The following is a 23,686-nucleotide window of genomic DNA, read 5'->3' as shown; positions in this document are numbered from 1 at the left end:
ATGAGTAGACGTCTTCTAAAATCTGATTTGTCTCAGAAGTTTTCTTGGAAAAACAAGAATTTTTATGAGCTGAAATATTTAGTTTCAAAACTAGAATTCTTTTTTTTTCTTTTACTTTTGAAGTCAAATTTTCTTGTTCTTCCAGAAAAATTTCTGATATTTATCTTAACATTTCTGAGTGTTTTTGGTAGAAGTGTACTCCTTTTTTTCTACTATGGTCCTAACTTTCTCTTTTTATTGAGTTGTATTTTAGAAAAGGAAACCAGTCAAATGCAAACCCCCCCCCAAAAACTAATAAATACTTAACTTCTTTAAGTCTATAAAATGACATAAATCTCATGACCTCACTGCAGTACATTTGTGACCATCATATGAGTCATGGACCTATTTTGAAAACCTTTTCAATGAAGTCATTTATTCTTAAAATTTCTAGAGTATTGCAGTTTTTTACAAAGGGGTGTTAAGGCCATTGTAGATAGAAAAGAAGAGTACATTTCTGCCCAAGAACTCCTAAAGTATGAGATTCTCAGAAATTTCATAGCTTCAAAAGTTAAACATGTATGAGAAAAACACTCAGAAATGTTTAGATGTTTAAAGAATTTTCCTACACAATTTATGATATTAATGTCAAAAATTCAGATTTTTTAAATTTATTTAAAAAAAAAATAAAAACTGAGATTTTATTGGGGTTTTTTCTAGACAATTTTGGAGATTTTCGGTATCGCTTTGGCGCCTCTTCGAACATGGCGCCTCTATGCGGCGCGTGACGTGCATGCAAACTGGTTTACTGCAATATGGCGGATTAGGGCCGAAGAACAAAAATGAGTAAAGCTGTGCCAAAGAAAACTTTAAAAATGTCAGATTAATCTAGATTAAATTTAGAGATTTACAAGTTTAATAAATGTTAAAAAAAGAAAAGACTTTCGAAACTCGGAGAATTTCCAAAAGTCGCAAATTTTCGACTCAACTCTGAGTTGCCATGGCGACGTGAAAACAAAAGGCAAGTTATCGTCCTCCGAGTGAAACGGAGGATTAGAAAGCAGGAGAAATGACGGAGAGGTGAAAGGGCGGCACCAGAGCCAGGCGACAAAGAAGGGAAGCAGAAAAGCAGCTAATGAGCGATGACAGGAGGAGGGGAAAGAAGGAGGAGAGAGCCGTGAATAAGGGATGAGTACGAACCAGAACCCAACCGTCTGGACCAGATTTGTCTCGACCCTGAACGGCACACTTGTCCTTTTTTGTGCTGCTTTGTCCCACAACCTTACATGGAATATATTTGGAAAAAAATAAAAATAAAGAGCAGACAAATAGAAACAGGTGAGATTTGAGTTTTTTTCTTCAATAACCTTCTTTCCGATGATTCAGAAAAACATTTAGAGAGAAATGTGTGGTGTTTTTGGTTTGTTTTTTTTAGCTAAAAAATGTTTTTATTACAGAAATAAACTCTTTACAGCAGCGTAATCTAAGATTTTTTAGTGCTAAATCCAGATTATTTTGTCATGTTTGTACACAGACCAAATGTTATAGTTTTTCAACCTATTGTGGTTTTGAAAGATTATAAATCTAACTAAAACTTTTAGCTAGCGGTGTGCTGTGGTCAGATTTAAACATTAGGAAGTAAGGACAATAAATGTACATTTTAGTTAAACTTAAAAGTAAATGATTATTGTAGCATCTTTAATCTTCATTTTATTTTGAAGCCAGGAAGTACTTCTTGTGTTTAATCCAGAAAATTCTAGCAGCACATTTGAAATTCATATCCAAAATGCTTTATTGGTCCCAAAGGGATATTAAATGTTATAACCCATGTCAACTTAATTCAAATTGTTCAGAGTTATTAACTCATTGAGATTTTTTCAAACTTTTATTCAGGCTTTTCTGCATGGAAAAATAACGTGTACACGTTATGTATATATATATATACACACACACACACACACACACACCCACGCACACACACACACACACACACACACACATATATATATATTGCTGTTTTAGCAAGTAACCATAGCAAAAGGATGGTTTACAGTAGTGAGTACCTGCTTAATATTGCAAAAGCTGAAATTATATGATCAGAAAAAATTATAGTAATTTATTGAAAAGGGGAAAATTTGTTTCTGACCAGGAAAATAAATGATGAAAAATGTTGCCTCTGCAGTCCAAACGTTGAACTCCATTTTGTTTACAGAGAGAGTTCATCGCCAGTGTTATATTAGCAACTTTTTACAGTCAAACTTCAGCCTGTGATGTCATCGGTTCCGTTGTTGCTAGGATACAGACACAACACCCCAATGCCTTTGTGGCAATATCTGGTGATTTTAATTATGCCTCATATTCTTAACTTTCTTAAAATTAAAAAGCACTTTATTGATCTCAAAGGGAAAATAAATGTTGGAACTCATTAAATCAGAGATGAATTAACATGAGTTCGCCTGATGTGGGTTAGGGTAGGGTCGTCATTGAAGGTGCCCCAACTTCATTTAAATAATCTGTTTGACGACATTTTATGTTCCCAGTAGGAACCATAAATAGTAACAGAATGGTGTGTGGTGGTAAATTTTATAGACTTTTTATTCAGAACTTTTTTTCCCGATGATTGTTTTCTGCCTTTAAGCATTAAAAACATTCATAAAAAATTGCTTTTGGGGTTTTCTGAGTTTTGAAGTTTGTAATGCTTCAGATCTAAAGTTTTATTATACATCTGGAAAGTATTCCTGTTACTACTCTGTCAAAAAAACAAGCAAGGTCTTGAAATCGTGGTTAATCGTGTCTGCACAAACTAACAGATTTGTTTTTCTTTTTTTCCCAGATTATCTCCAAACAACAAATCAATCTGTAAGCTCCTAGTTCATGTTGAATCAGTTAGACATATTTGTGCTTTCATTATAAGGTTCTGCTATCAACAGATCCTAGTTTGGTTTTGAGAACACCAAGCAACTTCTGTAAGTACTTTCTCCAGTCAGTTCAAGGATTTCCCAGCAGAGTTCAGGATGGTTTCTGGAGTTCAGGATGTTGACTCAGCAAAAGGTTTCACAGTGAAACCAGGGAAGACCATGTTCCTCTCACCGCTGCTTGTCTGGTGTTTCCTGTTTGTCTCTCATGTTGGCGGCGTACGCAGCTTCACGCCTCGGCCTCTCCAGTCAGAGGTGACGTTATCTGAACTCCCCAGCACCAGTCGTCCTACAAACGCAGAGACGCACATGTGGCAAGAGACCGTGAATGAACCGTCTGTCTTGTTGGACTCCGAAGCAGAAAACCTGAAGGCTGAGAACAAACTGAGGGCCAAACATGTTAGAAAACTTGCAAGTTTCCACAACTCTTCTCACCTTAAGCCGCCAGTCCGCCCTAAGTGCACCCAGGAAATGTCAATAAGAGCCATCTTCAAGTACATCAACACGGCGTTCTCCTTCCTGATCTTTGCTGTGGGGATCATCGGCAACGTCACCCTGTTGAGGATTATCTGCCAAAATAAAAGCATGAGGAACGGACCCAACGCTCTGATAGCCAGCCTCGCCATGGGAGACATACTATACATCGTCATAGACGGCCCAATCAATGTCTACAAGGTACAGCTCCTCATGTGTTTTCACCTGTAGCTTAACTCAGGGCTGTCAAACCCATCTTCATTTTGGGCCATATAGGGTTACCAGATCTGAAGGTGCATTCACACCAGACCTGTTTAATCCACTTTAATTGAACTCCAGTTTGTTTACCTTGAAAACCCAGTTTGTCTGGGGAGATGGCCAAAAAAGCAAACGTTGAAGCAATCTCGAAAAACCTCGGTCCCGGTTCGGTTGAAGTGAGCTCTGGTGCAAATGTGAACGCCAAGCGAACCGCAGACCGCTCCAGAAGCAGGAAGTGGACTATAGCTCAGGGCTATCTGGGTAAATTCAACCAAAACAAACATGTGAGAGTCTAGAAATTGCCTGTGGTTATTTACCAAAGACAAAAGAGAAATCCTACATCCGCTAAAATCTCTACACCATTTTTATTTACATTTTATGAAAAAGAAAGTTGTGCTGACTCTCTTCTTCTGTGGTTTTTGAGTCGCTTCCTTCAGTAGTTGTTGGTGCAGCGCCCCCTAAGGTGAGGAGAGGAACAGGATTTCTAGTTTGGATCGTTTGACAGTACAGTGTGAAATCGAACCGCACCAGCTGAAAATTTGGTAAATGTTACAAACAAACCAAGTCTGCTGGGCTATCAGGTATAAAAACAACTAATCTCAACCCCCAATGAAACTCATGTTAATAGCACCAGATTTACAATGTGACAATTCACAACATTTCTGGTCGTCCTTCATTTTGTCCCATTATTCTGACCAGAACCAGATTGTGTGACACCATTTAAGTCACGATTTTACACGGGGATATATGTTTAGAAATAAATACTTACATAGTGACACTTGACTAAACAATGAGTAATCATTGATGATGTCGCGCACAACAGATTATAGACATTTCAAAATAAATTAATAAATGCAATAACACAACATTTCATTAAAACCTTGTGCTTTTCAGCAACACACAATTATTTCACAATATTTTTTCTAGGAATCCTTTCTAAAAACTCACCAAATGTAGCAAAAAGCTGTCAAAATTTTAACAACCTGTCCAGAAGTGATTTTTTTTCCCTAAAACACCCCACCCACACAAATCACAGAGACTTTGCGGCACTTTGTCAACCTGCTGAAGCTTTGTTGGTGTTTTCTTGTGTTCAGCTCCTGGCAATGAAGTTCCCATTCGCCGACCAACCGCTTGGTCAGTTCCTCTGTAAGTTGTTACCGTTCATACAGAAGACTTCAGTCGGCATCACCGTCCTCAACCTGATTGCTCTCAGTGTGGACAGGTAACCCACAAACACACAACGTCCACAGCGACTCATACGGCCGAGTGTTCGGGTCAAGAAAATGAAAAACAAGTAGTAGAATAAAGTCATAATGTTAGAAGAATAGAGTTGTAAAGTTACAAAAATAAAGTCATAATATTCTTGGTTGTTTTGAAGAAATCATAAGATAAATGTGTTGTATGTGGAAAGAAATACGCCATTGCAACTAGTATTTAAAAAAGAAATATTAAGGAATTATTGACTTAAATCGAGCTCTTTATGTCTGTAAAGTTATTTTTAAGTTAGTTTTGTTTTATTTCAAGTGTACTGAGATGTTTGCAGGAGAAACTAGACCAAATATAATTTGGTAAGATGTGATGTTTTTGCATAAAAGCCCAAATAAAACTTGTGGTCACAACTTGACGAGATTTAATGAGGTGGAACTGAAGGTTCTGTGTTTGTAGCACTAAAACAACCAGAGCATACAACATTGTTTATGTTAATAAACCGTTAGTGAACCTAAAACTGGTTCCATTTTGTGTGCAGGTATCGTGCGGTGGTGTCCTGGTCTCGGATTCAGTGCAACGGCATCCCCAAGGAAACGATGGTGCAGATCGCCGTGATCTGGATGCTGTCTGCCTTACTGGCCGTGCCGGAGGCCATCGGCTTCAACCTGCACCGCTTCCATATCAACAACGTTACCATTAGTACCTGCCTAGTGAGACCCGAGAACTCCTTCTTGAAAGTGAGTCATGTGTGTGTTTACAGGCTGGAGCTGACTGTGTGTGTGGGAGGCGTTTACGTGTCAGGGTGTAGCTGTGTCTGTTAACAGACATCTGAGGAGTTAAAGAGAGAGCTGGTTGCTGCTTTTGTAAAGCTTCACCGATGAACAAAGCAGTGGCGCCCCTAAAGAGAGGCAAGAGGGGGCCATGGACCCCTTAGAGAATCATGTTCATACAAACATAGTCTGCGTTCACACTGCAGCCTGAAGTGACCCAATCCCAATTCTGTCAAATTGGTTTTTTGACTCCAGTAATTCTTACTGGTCTGCTCACCCCAACGATAATTCTCTGTGGGCTCCACCGTTTCAAAGATGCTTTGAACAGCATATCTTCTTATAAAGGAACGAGTGACCATAGTTGTGCCGTTTCGTCTAAGTTTTGGCCAGTGGAGAGTAAATTAAACTACTTTTACCACCACTGGTGTCCAACTGCACAGCTTGACGGTCGGCCTCCAACCGCTGGCTCCACTTCCTCCACCTCTTTGACTCAGATAGTTTAGTTTAGCTGCATTTCCTGTTTACAAACCTGCTGCAGGCAGCCACTTAAATCTGAACTCAGGTCAGGTGATTTACGGCCAACCACTTTTCACGCTGCTACTAAAACCAAAACTGATGCAACAGTTATAATAACCTTTTAATCAGTGAAATACAATTTGAATTAAATGTTGAGTATCAGGATAAAAGGGTTAGGTACACAGACATCAGTCTGTTATCATGTTGCTTCTTTGCTGTTCTTATTTAACCCAGTGAGCTTCAGTTTTCAGCTCTGCTTGTGTTACAACCTGTAACACAAAGTGAGATTTATATTCCTGCTCTAAATGAATTTATCCAACTGTTATAACAGTGCTGCTGTTTTCCACCATAACAATAACTATGACAACATAACTATGTCTATTTTATAACTATAATAGAGCTGCAACTAACAATTATTGTAGTAATCGATTATGCTATCATTTATTCTAATGATTAGGATAATAAAATTAGTACATTCTACAGACTTTTCATTTAACCACTTTGCCATTTTTCTGCTCCAGTTATCCAATCAGTTTTCTTTTTTCTCTCTTCCGGTTTGGTCGTGTTGCTCCTTCAATAAGCCTTTTAACGTCGCCTTTATTCTGCAGTATGTTTCATCTCAAATGTTTGTTTTGTTGCCTGAGTGAAATCCATGCAGTCATTCATTTATGTCTACACCAAAGAAGACAAAAGGAAGAGAGTGGAAAGGCTGCTGCTTATCTCCTGAGTGAAATCTAATCAGAGGAATTAGGCAGGAAAAGAGTCATTGTGGGAAGTCAGCAAACGTCCGGGAGGATCAGGGAACCAGCATGAATGAATTTCTGTAATGCAGTTAGCAAAGCGATGAGTTAACAACCAGACTTAGAAGACACAGTAAGTCAAGTAAATTATAGGTTTACAACGTACGCTTATGTCGGAAATAGAGGTTTTGCACATGTGGGATCATCATGCAAACGTCACATTTTTCATGTTTTTCCAACTTCCATTTGGGTTCCAACAGCTTCAAAAAACACCCAGTCGTTCTGTTGGCAATACGTTGATATTGTTCAGTGTCTGGAAAGTGAACAGTTTTCAAAGACATCCTGATTGTGAAATCACATTCGACGAGCACCTCGCTGCTACCTAGCAACCCAAGCAGAACTCTGCCCCGTTGCATAGCAACCCAAGCAGAACTCTGCCCCGTTGCATAGCAACCCAAGCAGAACTCTGCCCCGTTGCATAGCAACCCAAGCAGAACTCTGCCCCGTTGCATAGCAACCCAAGCAGAACTCTGCCCCGTTGCATAGCAACCCAAGCAGAACTCTGCCCCGTTGCATAGCAACCCAAGCAGAACTCTGCCCCGTTGCATAGCAACCCAAGCAGAACTCTGCCCGTTGCTATAGCAACCCAAGCAGAACTCTGCCCGTAGCAACCCAAGCAGAACTCTGCCCCGTTGCATAGCAACCCAAGCAGAACTCTGCCCCGTTGCATAGCAACCCAAGCAGAACTCTGCCCCGTTGCATAGCAACCCAAGCAGAACTCTGCCCCGTTGCATAGCAACCCAAGCAGAACTCTGCCCCGTTGCATAGCAACCCAAGCAGAACTCTGCCCCGTTGCATAGCAACCCAAGCAGAATCCAGCACATTCTAAAACACAGGATTGTTGTTTTAGGAGCCAGAGTTTCGGAATGAGATATAAAATTTCAGTTTCATGTTTACATAACATTCTTTGGGGCCTTGTTAGTAAAACACAGCCAGTCTGACGGGTTCTCCGTCTTCTGCACAGAGGTGACTCAGCACTATGCAAAATTCACTATCCATACTTCCATTTGTGTCTCAGCTGCTTCTGAAAATAGACCAACTGCTTAGAATAATGTTAGTTAATGTTAGTTGATGTCTGTAAAATGAGCCGTTTCAAAAACATCAAGATTGTTAAGTCACGATGGACATCGGGAGTGAGGGACGGGAGTATTGAACGGAACGACTGAAATTGTTTTCCCAAGTTGTTTTTTTCAGTTTTTTTCGTGGCTATTATTAGCTATTATTCAAGCTAATTGATCTGAACGACAAAGGGGCAGGCCAGCAGCAACATTTTTGGATTTAAAGTGACGGAGGCCCTAGAACAGCTCATTCTCAAAGACACTTCAATACAGGCAGAACTGAGCACTAAAATCCCATTATCTGTGCAAAACATTATGAGGAACATGTTTGGTATAGCCCGTAGATCTATCCTGAAGCAAAACATCACCTTTAACTTTTCTATTTTCAGTACTACATCAGCTTCAAGGATTGGTGGATATTTGGCTTCTACTTCTGCATCCCTCTGACCTGCTCGGCGATTTTCTACGGCCTCATGAGTCACGAGTTGCTCCGGCACGAGAAGGGCGATCTAAAGCGGTCACTGGGTGAACAGCTGAAGCAGGTGCACAGAATATGATTACAGCAGGGGTGTCCAAAGCGTGGCCTGGAGGCCGTTTGTGACCCTGGAAATGATTTTCTTTGGCCCCAGACCACAAGTCAAGATTGATTAAAAAACTGGCCTACAAAATATAAAACAATTTGTAAATTGTTTTTTTCTAATGAGGCAACAGTTCTAAGCCTTTTTTATGTTTTGCATCTTGAATGTCACACACATTTTATAAAAACTATTAATGTTGAGGAAGTAAAACAAAACAAAAAAATGTAATTAAATTAATTTTTGCATTTTAATTCAATGAATTTTGTGACCTGTCAGCAAAATCTTTGGACATCCCTGGATTAAAGGAATGGTGAATACTTAATGAAGCTGCATTTTAGTCAAACTTCATTTCTGTGATTTATTGCTGTTCTATTTTTCTGATCTATTTCTACCAAATCTTTGTGACAAAAGTCTTCATTCTGGTGCTTTGGTCTCAACTAGCCCTTCTCTCTGAAGGACAATTTTGTTTACAGTCTTCATAATTAATTTTATTTGTTATTTCTGTTTTGTTTATTTTAAGTCGTTACAATGTTCTCCAGTTTGTGTGTTAAATTTTCATTAGACTATAAAGTTTACGGATATTTGAGAATCTGTTCTTGCATTATTACTCATACCATTAGATTACTTAAAAATGCTCTCAGTCAACAATATTTTTGTTTATTGCAATAACTGCTGGGACAGTTTATTGTCCATTAAAATGTGTTATTGTGACAGTTTCTGGGCCGGATGATTCTTGGACGTTCCCGTCTTGTCTATATTTAATATAATTCTGTGAACAGGAGAACGCGGCTCCTTCAAGAATCAGTAAATTGTTCCTGAGGATGAACTGAGACTCCATGATTGTAGAAAGTTTTGACGACTGTTGTTGTACATGCAGAAGTTAATAATCTGAATTTAAGTAAATAAGCTCTTCAAACACACTAAGCTTTGAATAAATGTCCTCTCTGCAGCGCCGCGAAGTGGCCAAGTCTGTCTTCTGCCTGGTGGTGATCTTTGCCCTCTGCTGGTTTCCTCTTCACTTCAGTAAGTTGCTGAAGTTGACGATCTACGACCCCAACGACCCCGGCCGCTGTGAATTACTGAAGTGAGCGCCAAGCCTTAAACCGAAGGCCGAGTCATTTTTAAATTTGTGGTTTTGTTCTGAACGCCTCGCCTGCTGTCGGTTGCAGCATACTGCTGGTGCTCGACTACTTCAGCATCAACTTGGCGACCGTCAACTCCTGCATCAACCCCATCATCCTCTTCTTTGTCTCCAGGAAGTACAGGCACTATTTCACGGTAAGGATGTCTTGTTTTATGGCTTCCTGGTTTGTTACGTAGCAAGAGACTCTGTGCTTCGTCCTGGGTCAGTGCGACGTCACAGTGAGGTCACGGGGTCATGAGAGACAGATCTAAAGCTGGGGGTCGGAAATGATTAAACACAGAAAGGTCGCGACCTCTGATACAGTGTTTGTGGGAAGTCAGTAGAGGCTTTCTGGTTAAGAGGAGTACTCCACTCAGGAGTGACATGTTTACTGTCTTGTTGTTTTTATATTCTGGGAATCTAAGGACAAATCTTCCCCTTTAGCTCCATATTATGTTGCTTCATGAATGTGCTGCACCAAAAGCAAAATTTGAATGCAAAAGATTCAGCAGGCAGTTTTTTTTAATATATATATATTTAGCTTTCTTTTCTCACATCTAACACACTTTCATCTAAGTAAATCGTATGTCACTCCAGGCGTAGGAAGACAGGCACGTTTGTTCCACCCAAGAATTTCATTGCGGTGGAGAAAAATATTTGATTTTGAAATCTTCAACTCGTGTCCAGTGTTGTGTCTCTGGGAACTCCTTTTGAATGAGGTCTGTTGCCATGGAAACGGATGGTTTATAACGTCTTGTTGTTGGTTTACTTTCATGCTTAAACACGTTTCAGGGTGATGTGATGAGATCTCGGCCTCCAGCAGAAAGCTGCATGACCAGCGATGGTCACCACTGGTTTTAGCTGTCAGGTTGTCAACATAACGTCCTAAATGTTAAATGTACAAGTGATGCTGAAAAGGAAAACCAAGGAAACAAGTATCTTTGATTCAGTCGTCTAAATCATGGGATGGTCACACATCCAATATTAACCGCTAACGGTTTGTCTAAATGTCAGCTACACCAGCCAAAATGGTTCTTTAGCTTATTTCATCACAATGAGGCTGAAACAGCAGCAGGATTTGCGTTGTGTCTTGATCGGCATGGAGATTTTCTGGAAAGCAGAAGGAACGATGATGATGGTGGTGGTAGAAGTTTGTCCTGCTCTCAGTGGGTTGCTGTTCTTCACCCCCCATGCCTGCTGGTGGAGGTCAGAGGGCCCGGTGGCGCTGGTGCATGGCAGCCTTGCCTCGCTCAGCGGCGCGCCACCATCAGAGTGAATGTGTGTGTGTGAATGGGTGAATGACCGAATGTAGTATGAAGCACTTTGGGAATCTCTGGACTTGATAAAGCGCTATAAACGTACAGAATATTTACCACTCGATAAATTCCTCCACACAACCTCAGAACCCACTCTGTGGTCGTTGATGGTGCTGGCTTGAGCACCATGAGGAAACGATAAGTAACAACAAGTATATTTTCAACGACTTCTCCAGGCAGAGAAAGTCTGTAGATACACGTTCCATGGGGCGACTGCTGTGGATGCTGACAAGAGGAGCTCCGACACTTTTTGTGGGAGTCGTCCTTCGTCTTCATACTGCTGACACCAAGATTTGATTTCCTGGCACATATTTGACCAGTAGAATCTCTGTTATCAGCTGTAGAGTTCTCCAAAAGCCTAAAGGCCTCAGCGTTGGCCTTTAGTCATCCACACAAGGATACACTTTTATGACCACATGTGTGTGTACTTGGTGTCACACAGTGTCGGCGGGAAACAGTGTTCAGATTGTGAACACCGATTATGTGACACAAATTAGATAAGGTTGAGAGGACACTCATTGTGATTGCCACTCGGTATCGCACTGACAGGTGTGTGGAGGCTGCACTGATGGAGTAAGAAGGCCTCCAACCAGCTCATCAGACATTCTAGTATCCAATAGGATTGTGGGGAATAAAGGAATTTGTCACAAGAAATGTAGGCAATCACTAAGCTTGACTCTGAAATCCCAACCGCGCACACGGCTCAGAAACGACTGACTGCTCGTCATGCAGCAGAGAGGAGATCCGCTCCGTTCCGTTTCCACGTTTCAGTGGAATCATGCAAGAGCAAAGAGCCACTCTGGATTAAATATAATGTAAATATAGTTTTTTATGTTTTCTTTGTTTGTTGTTTCGCCAAAACTGCTAAATCGCCCCAAAAACGTGCATTTGACTTACACAGCCTCAGTGTTCTGTTAAATGATGAAGGTGGATAAAATAAAAAATAAGGGACATCCTGGATCTGTTTCTTGATTCCCTCTGCAGACACCATGTGGTCCAGATACTGCACCTCCTCCTTCATCTACTGGCACATCAAAGACCAGCTGGATGTGTTCCAGATTCTCCTCAAATGTTTTAGAAAATATTATGAGGTCATCAAGGTAACTGAGCAGGTGAGTGAAATTCAGATCTGGGAGGAATGAATGGAGTATTCTGAAGCCCGAATGGCGTTCTGTTGGCCTCAAATAGCCCGGTGGGCTCTGAATGGAGTTTTGTGTTTGTCTTGCGCTGCCAGTAACCTGTCGCTGGATCCAGTCTGGAGAAGTATTTAGCCCAAGGCCTCTAATGCTTCCTCAATGTGTGGCAGAGGGGATATGTCAGGTGTGGTGCAGGAGTTCGGTTTTCTGTAGTCAATACAGAACTTTAATGACTCATCTTTCATTAAAGTTTTGTATTGACTACAGAAAAACATCCACTTAAAATTTACATTTTAAGTGGAGTTGTAGTTTTATTCTGGCAATAGGATTGTATTTAAATGTATTTTTTGGTGTCACAGTGACCGCTGGCAGCTTTATCTTCTTTCTGATGGAAAGTATTTCCAGCTGGGACGTTCTCCTCCTGTCTGCGAAAGCAGCTGACTCGGTTGAATTTGCCTTTGAATCTGTCTGCGTTGGCCTAGAAAGTCCGGTTCATTTGAGGAGGTGTGAATGCACAATTCAACTCTAATGTGGACCAAAAATGTGAACTCTGGTTTGCCTAGAAGCCCAGACTTCAGTTCGGTTGACGTGAACTCTGGTGCGGTTTGAATGCGAACGCCAAGCAGACCGGGGACAGCTCCAAAAGCAGGAAGTGGACTACAGAGCAGGGCATTGTGGGTAAACACAACCAAAACAAACATGGGAGAGTCTAGTGTTAGTGGGAGAAAATGCATGTGGCTATTTACCAAAGACAAAAGAGAAATCCTACAACTGCTAAAATCTCACATCACTCAATTTTTGCTTACATTTTGTGAGGGTTCAGTTGTGCTCAGTTTCTTCTTCAGAGGTTTTCTGTAGTTTCCTTCAGAAGTTTTCTCCCGGTGCAGCGCCACCACTGTTGGGGAGGGTGACTAGGTTCCTCACAGGGTTTGATCCATACAGTGCAGTGTGAAAGCAAACCACTCCAGCTGAAAATGTACCAAATGTTGCAATTTTTCAAAAATTATGGCGCCATGTTTTACAACTGCGTAATTAGTGTTACTAACAAAACCGATTAGCTTTTCTGTTGTAAACATGGTGATACAGGACAGTTATTTTTATACATTTCCATTTTAAACGTGATGAAAGTGCACAAAATGTGAGAAAAGTAAGGTAAATATCAAAAAACTGCTAAATCTTTTGTGTTTGAATTTCACACTTTGCAGCCCATACATAAGGAAACAAAGACAATCCAACCGGTTCTGTAGCTAATGCTAACTGGGACTGAGGAATCAGAAAGCAGACCCAAACCCAAATCAGCTGAAATGTTATTCAAAATGTGCTGCTGAAGACTTCAGATTGAGAAGGAAGCAACACAAGAAAAAAAATAGTTAAAACGATCAGATTTAAAAAACATAAAATTGGGGAAAAATTTAAATTTAAAATTTACATTTTAAAATGTTTTACCTTTTTTTCTTCAATTTCAGCTGCTAAAACCAGGTATTGTATTTTTTCTTTCATTTTGTCCCAAATGTTTTCAGAAAGAGACAGTGATGCTGCAGAAAGTCATTTTACCCAAATGATGTTATGAATATATCTGGATAAGTTTATTTTCCATCATCATAAATTAGATTAAATTTTAAAAAGTTTAACTTTAGATTTTTAATCCTTCTGTTAGACTTCTCTCTGTCTCTTAAGTTATTATTTAATTGTATTTAAGATAACAATTTTCAAAGGTTCTTCTAAAATCTAGAAGATGCTAGTTTAGCCTTTTCTGTGTCCCTGTTGACTAAACAGACCATGTTTATAGTGTAAAGAGAATGTTATGTTTAATCTAAGTCCCATAATTTACATTTTAAGTGGAGTTGTAGTTTTATTCTGGCAATAGGATTGTATTTAAATGTATTTTTTGGTGTCACAGTGACCGCTGGCAGCTTTATCTTCTTTCTGATGGAAAGTATTTCCAGCTGGGACGTTCTCCTCCTGTCTGCGAAAGCAGCTGACTCGGTTGAATTTGGCTTTGTGGCTCTAGTCCAGGACTAAAATGCTTAAAGTTTCAGCATGTTATCCAGGTTATCTTGCCTCGGCCTTGGAGATTAGAAACCCATCGGGTCAAGAAAGGTCAAGCCTGTTTACTGGGAATTAAGTTGTCATAAAACAGCTGGCGTCACAAATACTGAAATAAAGATTGTTTAAAAACGGCGAGTTCAGACATTAATATGAAAGAGACCAGAATCTGGTAGTAAATCTGCTGTCGGTTTTCTTTGGTCCATCAGAAACAATTTTAAAGACACAGTACGGATTTAAACAGCAGCGACAGTCACTGGCATTTAATAATAAGAAAAAGTTAATAGTCTTGGTTCCATCCTTCACTGTTGCTTCTTTCTACTTGATTTTCAGAAAGAGAAGAGAAGATGAGATATACTGAACTTCACTGAAGCAGATCAATGCTTCAATGAAGCATTGATCTGCTTCAATAATTGTGCTTCAATTATTTAATGTTCCTGATGTTAGAGGATGTGTTTAGACTGACTGAATTAAATGGTGCAACACAGATTCAGAAACAGCTTCCCAGTGTCTGGATGAAGGATAGAAAACATTATTCAGACAAGCTGACAGAAACCAGGTCTGTTTAATAAAATCAATCATATTTACTGTAATTATGTTTCCAGTAACTTTTATCACGTTATACACAGATGATACTGTCACTTATATTTCAGAAACATTTGATTTGACCTCATATTTGAATGTTTTAATGGAAAGAAAAACATAATTTTGACTTGTTAAGCACTTGGCATGAGCTCAGAAGTGTCTTCTATTGCTACGGTGTTGTGCAAAAGTCTTGAGTCATCCCTAATTCCACAGTTATTTTGCTTACAATCAGAAAAGCATTTTGAAGGCTATGAGAAAATTCTGTATGACTCAAAGACTTTTTTGTCCAGCTGAGACTGAACATTTTGAACAGAGCAAAAGGGATGACCCTGCCTGTCTGTGTCTCTCCGTCTCCCTGTAGAAGATGCTGTTTTGCTGCTGGTACTCTCGGCCTTACTCCAGCACCCTGCCGACTCTCCAACGTGGGACCAGTCAGCATTTAAAAAACAGCGACCACTGAAGGACTCGCCTCCACAGAAATGTTTTCACATATGACTCAGAAAGTTATGATGGATCTTATTTGAGCTCCTCCAGTTTTGGGGAAACAGTTAAGACGTCGGGAAAAGTAGATATTTTAGATAGTATTTGAGCAGTTTTTCCCAGAAAGGAGATGAAAAACTGAGTTTAGATGATTAACTTTAACCTCATCCACCTTGTTTGAGAACCTAAAAGTGCAATTCACAATAATATTTAAATGAAATAGATGATATTACTGGTTCTCATGAAGAAGGTGTAAGGAAGAGGTCGTGGATAAAACTAATGTTCAACAACGCCATCTAGTTAAACCAGGAATACTAAAAATTACACTTGTATTTAAAAGATAAGCAAATATTTTACCATAAAATAATAAAAGATACCCAGAGTAAAAAGGCTAAAATGTCCAGCAGTTTTGACAGTAAAAGTTCACTGGAGCCACTGTATTCATGCTTCCTTGTAACATGATGGATTAAAACGTTTTATTTTATTTTTACGTCTTTTCTGATCATGGCCTCTGTAAACAGGAAGATGTTATTTTCAAAACAAGACTGCAGCTTCAAGCAGAGTGTACATACATACAACCTCCATTTTTACTCGACAGCATATATTACTTATTTATCACTGAGCTTCTTTTAAACAGCTGAGATAAATTTCACCTCCATGTCCAAAGGGAAACTCCTGATGCCACAAACTAAAATGTTTTACTCATCGATAGGCTAATGATTTGATATGAAAAATGAGTAAAATGTGACATGAAATCTGATTAATTGTAAGGATAATTAATTAGTAAAATAAATTGTATCAAAAATATTCAGAGTGAGGCTATGTTGCTGCAATATAATATTGATATAAAATTAATTTGACCCGATTGAAGAACTGTGCGGACAGTTAAGGTTCTTGTTTGTCTTTGTCAGTCAGAACCAGCCGGCTTCCCTTAGATCTGAACCACTAATCAAGACGTAGTTCCTGTAGGAGGAAGTGAAAATCCCAGAGATGATTTCTGCAGAGTTTACCTCATTAACACGGACAGGATGGACGTAAAGGTTTCTACATACACTGCATGAGACTGTGGGTGAAGTCATGGGAAAGTTAGAGATTAAATCTGTTTTGCTTTTGGTCCCAAAACAACAACAGTTTCTCTCTTAACAGAAACGCTGTGGCTCTGAAAAAGAATTAAAGCAGGAATATAAATAAAAATCAGATTTTTTTACTCGATCTGCTTATTTACCTTGTTTAAAATATTTAAAACTCCAATAAGTTTGTGAAGATACAAGGAAAAGACGCGTAACTTGTCCTTTAGCGGCCTCTGGGGGCTGAAGTTTGTATTACACCCATTTTATTTAATCTTTTCATTCTAAACATAATGATGTATAAAGTCAGATGTGAGGCTTTAAGAAGCCATTTTAATGTGTTTGTTTTTATTTCTGTTTGTTTGTTGTTTTTATTAGATGTTGTGTTTATCAATAAAGTTACATAACCCTTAAAGTACATAATGAATATTTGCTTTATTTGCGACTGATTAATTTCCTGCTCTATCAGTTTTTATTTAGTAATTTAAACATGCTCACATCTTTCTGGGCTCTTTCACACGTAGTTACTTTTACACTACAGTTACTTGGTTGAGACTCTTCAGAAATATTTTATATTTTCCAGGTTTATTTTCTTTCCACTGGCTGGAGGTCCCTGAACGGGTCTCCGGCTCCTTTAACCTGATTAGCCTGCTAGCAGCGCAGCCTGTGACGGTCCCCCACCCACCATGTGACCGACGGGCAGACCGGAGCTGCCGCTGCTTCCTCCGGTGACGTCGGGCCGTAAAGGCGGCAGACAGGAGCGGATCGGCGGGGCACAGCTGCTGAGCGGCACCTGCGGACCCGACGGCCCGTTGTGTGGATTAATCGATCACTGATCAGAGCGGGGCGGATTGACGGACTGCCGAGCGGCGGTTTAGCGGTTTCGGATGGAGGGGGGATGCGTTGCCTAGAAACAGAGACAGGACCCAGGGTGGAAACAGGCCGAGCGTCACTGCAAGTAAACACCTTCAGCTGCACCAACATCTCCATGTTTTGAGCTGTTTATACTTTCGCTGTTTCAGTCTTTAAATGGTAAATGTTTTCATTTTAGTCAAAACCAAACACGTTTTTAATGCTAACGGCTGAAACATGACGTCAGAAATGTGAAACGTTAGAAACGTTCATGTTGGTGTGACTGATGACCCAACAGATCCAACGTGGCTCCAGAGAAAAACAACCATGTTAAAGTCTCGATCCAGTTTTATTTTTTCTAACATTTCCAAACAGTTTCAGCCGAATGGATGAAGTTTGACATTTAAAAAGCTGCAGAACTCACCAACAGTTTGGTTGTGGTTGAATACAATAAAAAAAAAAAAAATAATAATAAAATAAAATAAAACTCAACATTGGATTCACTTCAGAAACTAAACTTTATATTCTGTGATATTTAGCTTAATATTAAAAACTTATTCAAACATAATTTGAGTGGTGATTCATTAATCTACTGTATGAAGATGATTTTAACACATTTATGGTTTTAGATTCATACTGAATTGTTTAAATAACACATAAAACTTGACTTGTGTTAAATGGCTACAAACTTTTACTTGCACTTTAATTTGTGTGGTAATTTATTAAACTATATGCAGATTTTGTGTCATTTATGTATATATATATATATATATATATATATATATATATATATATATATATATATATATATATATATATATATATATATATATATATATATATATATATATATATATATATATATTTTAATAACAAGAAAAACTTGATTTTATTTTACAGGTTAGTTCTGCTGTTAGACTCTTTTACTGTCATTCAGCAGAAATGTGAATCCAGCTCTTATTTCTCTACTGTAATTTAGTCTCCAGGCTTTATGAAAATATTTTCTTTTAACTTTGGATTTTGTTTTGACTCAATTTAATTCGAATTATGCCATTTTTAATTGCAGAGAACAAAACAAGTACAAAAGTAAACAAAAATAACCTTAAATAAATATATCTTACAAGTGTTGCTGTTGTATCTATTTTTGAAAGTTTAGGTGTACATTATTACAACAATAATCTCGTATATAATAATAATAATAATAATAATAATAATAATAATAATAATAATAATAATAATAATAATAATAATAATATTTTCTAGTTAAGTTAATCAACCAGCTCTAGAGGTCTGTCTGTCTTTAAGGTTTAGGATGAGCCTGTAAGTCCGCACTCAGGGAAAAGCAGCCGTCATGCCGTGTACCTGTGCAGAGTGGAGGAGATGGATCCGTCCGCTGGTTCTGGTTCTGTACGCCCTCCTGCTGGTGGCCGTGGTGCCGCTGTGCGTCTGGGAGCTCCAGAAGGACAAGGTGACCTCCTGCTGACTCACCTGGACTCTGGTACGAGCCTCATCCGGTCCAAACGTCTTGACCCAAAGAGGTTCTGCTGCTCTGTCTGCGCAGGTCGGGACTCACAGTAAAGCCTGGTTCATAGCCGGAGTGTTCGTGTTCCTCACAATCCCCATTTCCCTGTTGGGGATCCTGCAGCACATGGTGCACTACACCCAGCCGGAGCTGCAGAAACCCATCATCAGGTGAAAATAAACACCATCAACTCGATTCACCAAGTTTTAACTCCAAGATTCTTCTAAATGTGGGTTCAGCTAACTGAACTCAATAGAAAAGCTTTCTAAACCTAAAAAAACTGACAGATGCGGATTCAGGGCTGGGTTCATGGGGGGCACTGACTCTTACAAAAATTAAATCAACCTTTTATTTCTAATAAACGCTTAATGACTCAGTTGTTTACAGATTAATGAAAACAACATATATTTTCTGCTACAGAAAGCAGCAACGTTTGAAGCATGGGCGGATTCAGGGGTGGGTTCATGGGGGCCAGGCCCCTCAGAAATCTGATTTATTCTTTAGGTTCATCCATCAAGTTACAACCAGCTAAACGTTTTAGTGATGAAGAAGAGCAGAAAAACTTTGGCAATGATTAAAATTTCAGTTGTGAGTTGATGTTAGAGAGGAGCAGCCGTATTTATCTAGTCGTGTTTTGAATCAAAGTGTGAATTTATCACATTTTATTTCTTTTAGTTATGATGGTTTTCTGGTTACAGTTCATGAAAACATGAAATTTAAAATTAGAATATTACACCAGACACATAAAAATATTGATTATATGCTTAATAGTTATTAATTTTTCAAAAGACACTTTTAATCTGACAAATGACTCCAGTCAGGATGCATATTCTAAATTATATAATTTTAACTACATGTTGTAATTTGTATTGGTAAATTATTTTCATGCACTTTAATCCTCTGAAGAAATTCATAAAACAAAAGAGGAATAATCCAAAATTTATAGTTTCAGGGAATAAAACGCAGATAATAACGACATTCAGGAAGTTTCTGAAACTTTCAGATTTTCCACAAAAAGAAAAATAAAGTGCATGACAAGTCAAACCTGGCAGAAATTCTTAAAGTTTCTGGTTTGTTTGGTCTTGCAGGATCCTGTGGATGGTGCCCATCTACAGTTTGGACAGCGTGAGTCAATAATGAGACGATAATGAGACACTGTAAAACATCTAAAGGTGATTTAACTTGAACTTCCACCTGCTGCCATGAAAATGCATCTTAAGTCGACAAGAAAATAGTTTTGGTTTAAACTCAGAAATTAAAGTTCGTGAAAAACAAGAGACAAGTTGTCTAAACATTGTTTTTTAACTTCATTAATGTTGAATTTTAACTTAAAGCTGCAATTTAAACCAAATAATTATTTCACAATATGCAAGAAAAACTGTCTCCACCCGGTTAATATCAAGTTAAAATAACTACATATTTTACTTCAGAATAATTTAAATTCTTGTTTCAAATTGCAGGAACTAAATTTCTGATCTGAGAATAATTTTTATTAATCAAATTAATTCAGCTCAACAACATTTAGTGTGAACAGGACAGAAAAATAAAACAGATCAATGTGATGCACTTCCATCTTGGGATACTAAACACACCGCTAAGCATTCTGGGAAACAGTTCCCACTCCTGTCTTTTTCTTCTTTCAGTTTTTTAAGTGTTAACCTGAAAACTCTAGTTTATTAAACTCTTGGAGGTTTAACAAAATTAATAAATTAGTTTATCTTTGGCAAATTCTCAAATTTAGGTTCAAAATCTAAAACTTATTTGACTTAAACAGTATAAAATAGTAAAGACAACTAAATGCAGCTGAAATGTTTTACAGTGTGGCAGCATTGTAGCTCCGTTCCTCACCTGACTCAGACCTTCCTCTCTCCTCTTCCTCGCTGCGCCCAGTGGCTGGCCCTGCGCTACCCCAGCCTGGCCATCTACGTGGACACGTGCAGGGAATGCTACGAGGCCTTCGTCATCTACAACTTCCTGGTGTTCCTGCTCAACTTCCTGAGCAACCAGTACCCGAGCCTGGTGCTGATGCTGGAGGTGCAGCAGCAGCAGCCGCACCTGCCGCCGCTCTGCTGCTGCCCGCCGTGGCCCATGGGAGAGTAAGACGAGCCGCCGCGCCGCGCCGCAGAGTGAGCCGGTGGAGACGAAGGATTTTATGTTCTATTTATCTCTCTGACAGGGTGCTGCTGTTCCGGTGCAAGCTGGGAGTCCTGCAGTACACCGTGGTCCGACCCGTTACCACGGTGATAGCCCTGTAAGTAAAAGTCTCCTTACTTCTTAAAAATATTTTTATTCCTGCACATTATAAATCATTCAATCACCAGTTCTGTTTTACAAAATTAAACATTTTTAACGTCTTTATTTGCTGTAAAAAAAAAACATCTGGTCACATTTTGGCAGTAAGTTAATGTTTTTAGGTGTCTGGAAAATGAGCCGTTTCAAAAACCTCCAGAATCTTAAGTCAGACTGGAACCCCAGCCGAGTCCAGTCCTGTTACCTAGCAACCCCAAACTGAGTTCCAGCACGTTTGGTCAGCTGGTTTTACCGCTCTATACGGTGTATAATGGCTGCTGGGAAAGACAACCGTTTTGTTGTTGACTCAGCATCCAGAAACCACTCGCTGTATTCTTGTTGGCTGTGCAGGAGGCTCCACTTCTGCTTTTCACAGATGTACGGTTTTATTTGCTTTTATTTTCACGTGCGACTGCAGACGTTGAGTTTAAGTTGAGCTTATTTGGATTTGAAGTGACAGAGACCCTAAAACAGCTCAAATAGGCAGAATTGATTAGACTGAAACTCAATTATCTAAGAATGATTTTGTGGAAAAATGTAATGAACATGTTTGGAATAGGCCATTACTCTATTCTTATCTGTTCAAAGAAGCATAACAGGCCACTTTTAAAGTTATTTTAAGCTTTAGTTGCTGCACTTCTCAGCTCGTCAGAGTATTTTTGATACTGACTGGATCTTTTTGTTCCTGCAGCATCTGCCAGCTCTGTGGTGTTTATGATGAAGCCAACTTCAGCTTCAGAAACGCCTGGTCCTACCTGGTTATAGTCAACAACATTTCCCAGCTGGTAAACACAAACATCAACACAACACACCCAAATAAAAATGAAAAATGATCCGTAAACGTTGGTCCAGTTGCTCTCCTGTCTGGTTCATGTCTCTGTGGGTCCAGTTCGCCATGTACTGCCTGGTTCTGCTGTACAAAGCCCTCAGAGACGAGCTGACTCCCATCAGGCCTGTGGGGAAGTTCCTCTGCGTCAAACTGGTGGTGTTTGTCTCGTTCTGGTAGGACTGGAGGCCGGACTCCATCAGTGTCTGGTTCTGTTTTAGATCAAACGGTGAGCGCTGTTGGTTTCCCTGCAGGCAGGCGGTTTTTATAGCGTTCCTGGTGAAAGTGGGAGTGATTTCTGACAAACACACCTGGGACTGGGACAGCGTGGAGGCCGTAGCCACTGGACTGCAGGTCAGAACATATTTTAAGACTTTTCTAAGACTTGCTGGGTTTCCAATACAAATGTGCACAAAATATTGTTGATATTAGGCTAAAAACCCCCCAAGAATTTCACAGTTGTGATGTTTCCATTAAATAAGAAATAATAAGAAATAAGAAAAGAAATTAAAATCACACATGAATAAGTTTGTTCACGCTGGAAGTCATTAAAAAACATTCATCATTCTCCAACCACTTCCTGTCGTCTTCTTTGTTGTTTCCACCAGTAGTAACAGCTGGTTGTTGATCACATGACTGGTGTGACGAGAAAAAAATGTTTCTCTGTTGCAGTTTGAACTGATTTATTGATTTATTGTCTGATTTCACAGGATTTTATCATCTGCATAGAAATGTTCCTTGCTGCTATCGCTCACCACTACACCTTTACCTACAAACCCTACGTCCAGGTAACCATCCATCCATCCATCCATCCATCCATCCATTCATCATCCATCCATGTGTTTCTTTCTGTTTTCCTGCAGGAAGCAGAGGAAGGTTCGTGCTTCGACAGTTTTCTGGCCATGTGGGATTTCTCAGACATCAGAGCTGATGTAACTGAGCAGGTCCGCCATGTTGGTAAGCATCGTTAGCAGGTTTCATTTGTCTCCATTTATTTTTCACATATAATGTAGCATCACTACATAGCACAGCTTTTTATCTTTTCCCAAACTTAAAATTTCCTTCTGATACTCTCCATGTTATTGGTGTTTCTTCATTTCAGAAACAGAGAAACAAATCTTGTTATAAGTGAAATTATCTACCAATAAAACTGGAACCTTTTTTAAATCTTTTACTCCCTGCAGGTCGTACTTTCCTGGGACGTCCCAACAAGATGTACTTCGGCGCAGCGGCTCGACCCGAGCACACTGAGCACACCGGCCTGCTGAACTCCACCTCCCAGGATGCCGTCGTTGCCGCGGCGACCTCCATGCCCTCCTCCCCGTCTTCAGTGGGTCGGTACCAGGGCCTGGGCCACACCACCGCCCCTCACTCCATCTCCGCCCCGGCAGGTTTCACGTCGTCGTCCTGGGAGGACGACAGCGACTGCACGCCTCCGCAGCCGGGACATTAACAGATCTAAACTCTGAATCTACGATAGAAAACTGAAACAGAGCGAACCCACTCTGAGGTCAAAGCCATGTTTGTTCAGAAGCTGGTATTATTTTAAGGTGAAGATGTAAACGTTTGTAATCTGTATTTTGCTGTGGTTTTGATAAATGTCTGAGGGAAGCTGCTTGTTGTTTCAGTTTTGTGCTTCATAATGTTGAATCCTTCAGAAAGTTTAAACTGTTTGTCCAACTCAAATAAAAACATAAAAACACCTGAATTAACTCAAACTGGTTCTATTATTATGCTGCAATATTTTCAAACACTGATACCAGTTGGGTAGGAACTAGTTACATTTACTAGAGTAACTTTTTAAAAAAAATAATTTTTATTACACTGTGCTTTTCACTTGAGTAATTTTATGATGAAGTATTTCTACTCTTATTCAGTAAATTTCTG

The 23,686-nt window shown here is 39.4% G+C and overlaps 2 protein-coding genes across 3 annotated transcripts; both read left to right on the top strand.

The window, feature by feature from the left end:
• Nucleotides 1–964: 964 nt before the first annotated feature.
• On the top strand, nt 965–16,728 carry LOC122820998 (endothelin receptor type B-like). 2 transcript variants are annotated; one of them, XM_044098784.1, is made up of 9 exons: nt 965–1,317; nt 2,813–3,569; nt 4,721–4,848; nt 5,374–5,572; nt 8,369–8,521; nt 9,508–9,641; nt 9,727–9,835; nt 11,981–12,108; nt 15,125–15,255. In XM_044098784.1, the coding sequence occupies exons 2-8, from the start codon at nt 2,994–2,996 to the stop codon at nt 12,098–12,100; spliced, it is 1,419 nt and encodes a 472-aa protein (XP_043954719.1). In that variant the 5' UTR covers nt 965–1,317; nt 2,813–2,993; the 3' UTR covers nt 12,101–12,108; nt 15,125–15,255. The 2 variants fall into 2 exon arrangements, with proteins under 2 accessions (XP_043954719.1, XP_043954720.1); XM_044098785.1 differs by lacking the exon at nt 11,981–12,108 and having other exon boundaries at nt 15,125–16,728.
• A 123-nt stretch (nt 16,729–16,851) lies between these two features.
• LOC122821006 (transmembrane protein 184C-like) lies at nt 16,852–23,507 on the top strand. Its single transcript, XM_044098794.1, has 12 exons — nt 16,852–17,268; nt 18,468–18,630; nt 18,724–18,854; nt 19,773–19,809; nt 20,575–20,780; nt 20,861–20,935; nt 21,665–21,758; nt 21,863–21,975; nt 22,054–22,153; nt 22,510–22,587; nt 22,663–22,756; nt 22,984–23,507. The coding sequence occupies exons 2-12, from the start codon at nt 18,514–18,516 to the stop codon at nt 23,250–23,252; spliced, it is 1,314 nt and encodes a 437-aa protein (XP_043954729.1). The 5' UTR covers nt 16,852–17,268; nt 18,468–18,513; the 3' UTR covers nt 23,253–23,507.
• The last annotated feature ends 179 nt before the right edge of the window (nt 23,508–23,686 follow it).

Source organism: Gambusia affinis, linkage group LG18, assembly GCF_019740435.1.
Source record: "Gambusia affinis linkage group LG18, SWU_Gaff_1.0, whole genome shotgun sequence".
In the NCBI taxonomy this organism is placed as follows: Eukaryota; Metazoa; Chordata; class Actinopteri; order Cyprinodontiformes; family Poeciliidae; genus Gambusia; species Gambusia affinis.
The sequence above is the reverse complement of the archived record's forward strand: the minus strand, read 5'-3'. Positions and strand labels throughout refer to the sequence as shown.

Excerpts from the sequence above, each read along its gene's own strand:
- LOC122821006 (XM_044098794.1), top strand. The coding sequence starts at position 18,514 with ATGCCGTGTACCTGTGCAGAGTGGAGGAGATGGATCCGTCCGCTGGTT. Across the intron at positions 22,154-22,509 it reads CCGTAGCCACTGGACTGCAG|GATTTTATCATCTGCATAGA; the intron begins GTCAGAACATAT and ends CTGATTTCACAG. Across the intron at positions 22,588-22,662 it reads CCTACAAACCCTACGTCCAG|GAAGCAGAGGAAGGTTCGTG; the intron begins GTAACCATCCAT and ends GTTTTCCTGCAG.
- LOC122820998 (XM_044098784.1), top strand. The coding sequence starts at position 2,994 with ATGGTTTCTGGAGTTCAGGATGTTGACTCAGCAAAAGGTTTCACAGTG. Across the intron at positions 8,522-9,507 it reads TGGGTGAACAGCTGAAGCAG|CGCCGCGAAGTGGCCAAGTC; the intron begins GTGCACAGAATA and ends TCCTCTCTGCAG. Across the intron at positions 9,642-9,726 it reads GGCCGCTGTGAATTACTGAA|CATACTGCTGGTGCTCGACT; the intron begins GTGAGCGCCAAG and ends TGTCGGTTGCAG.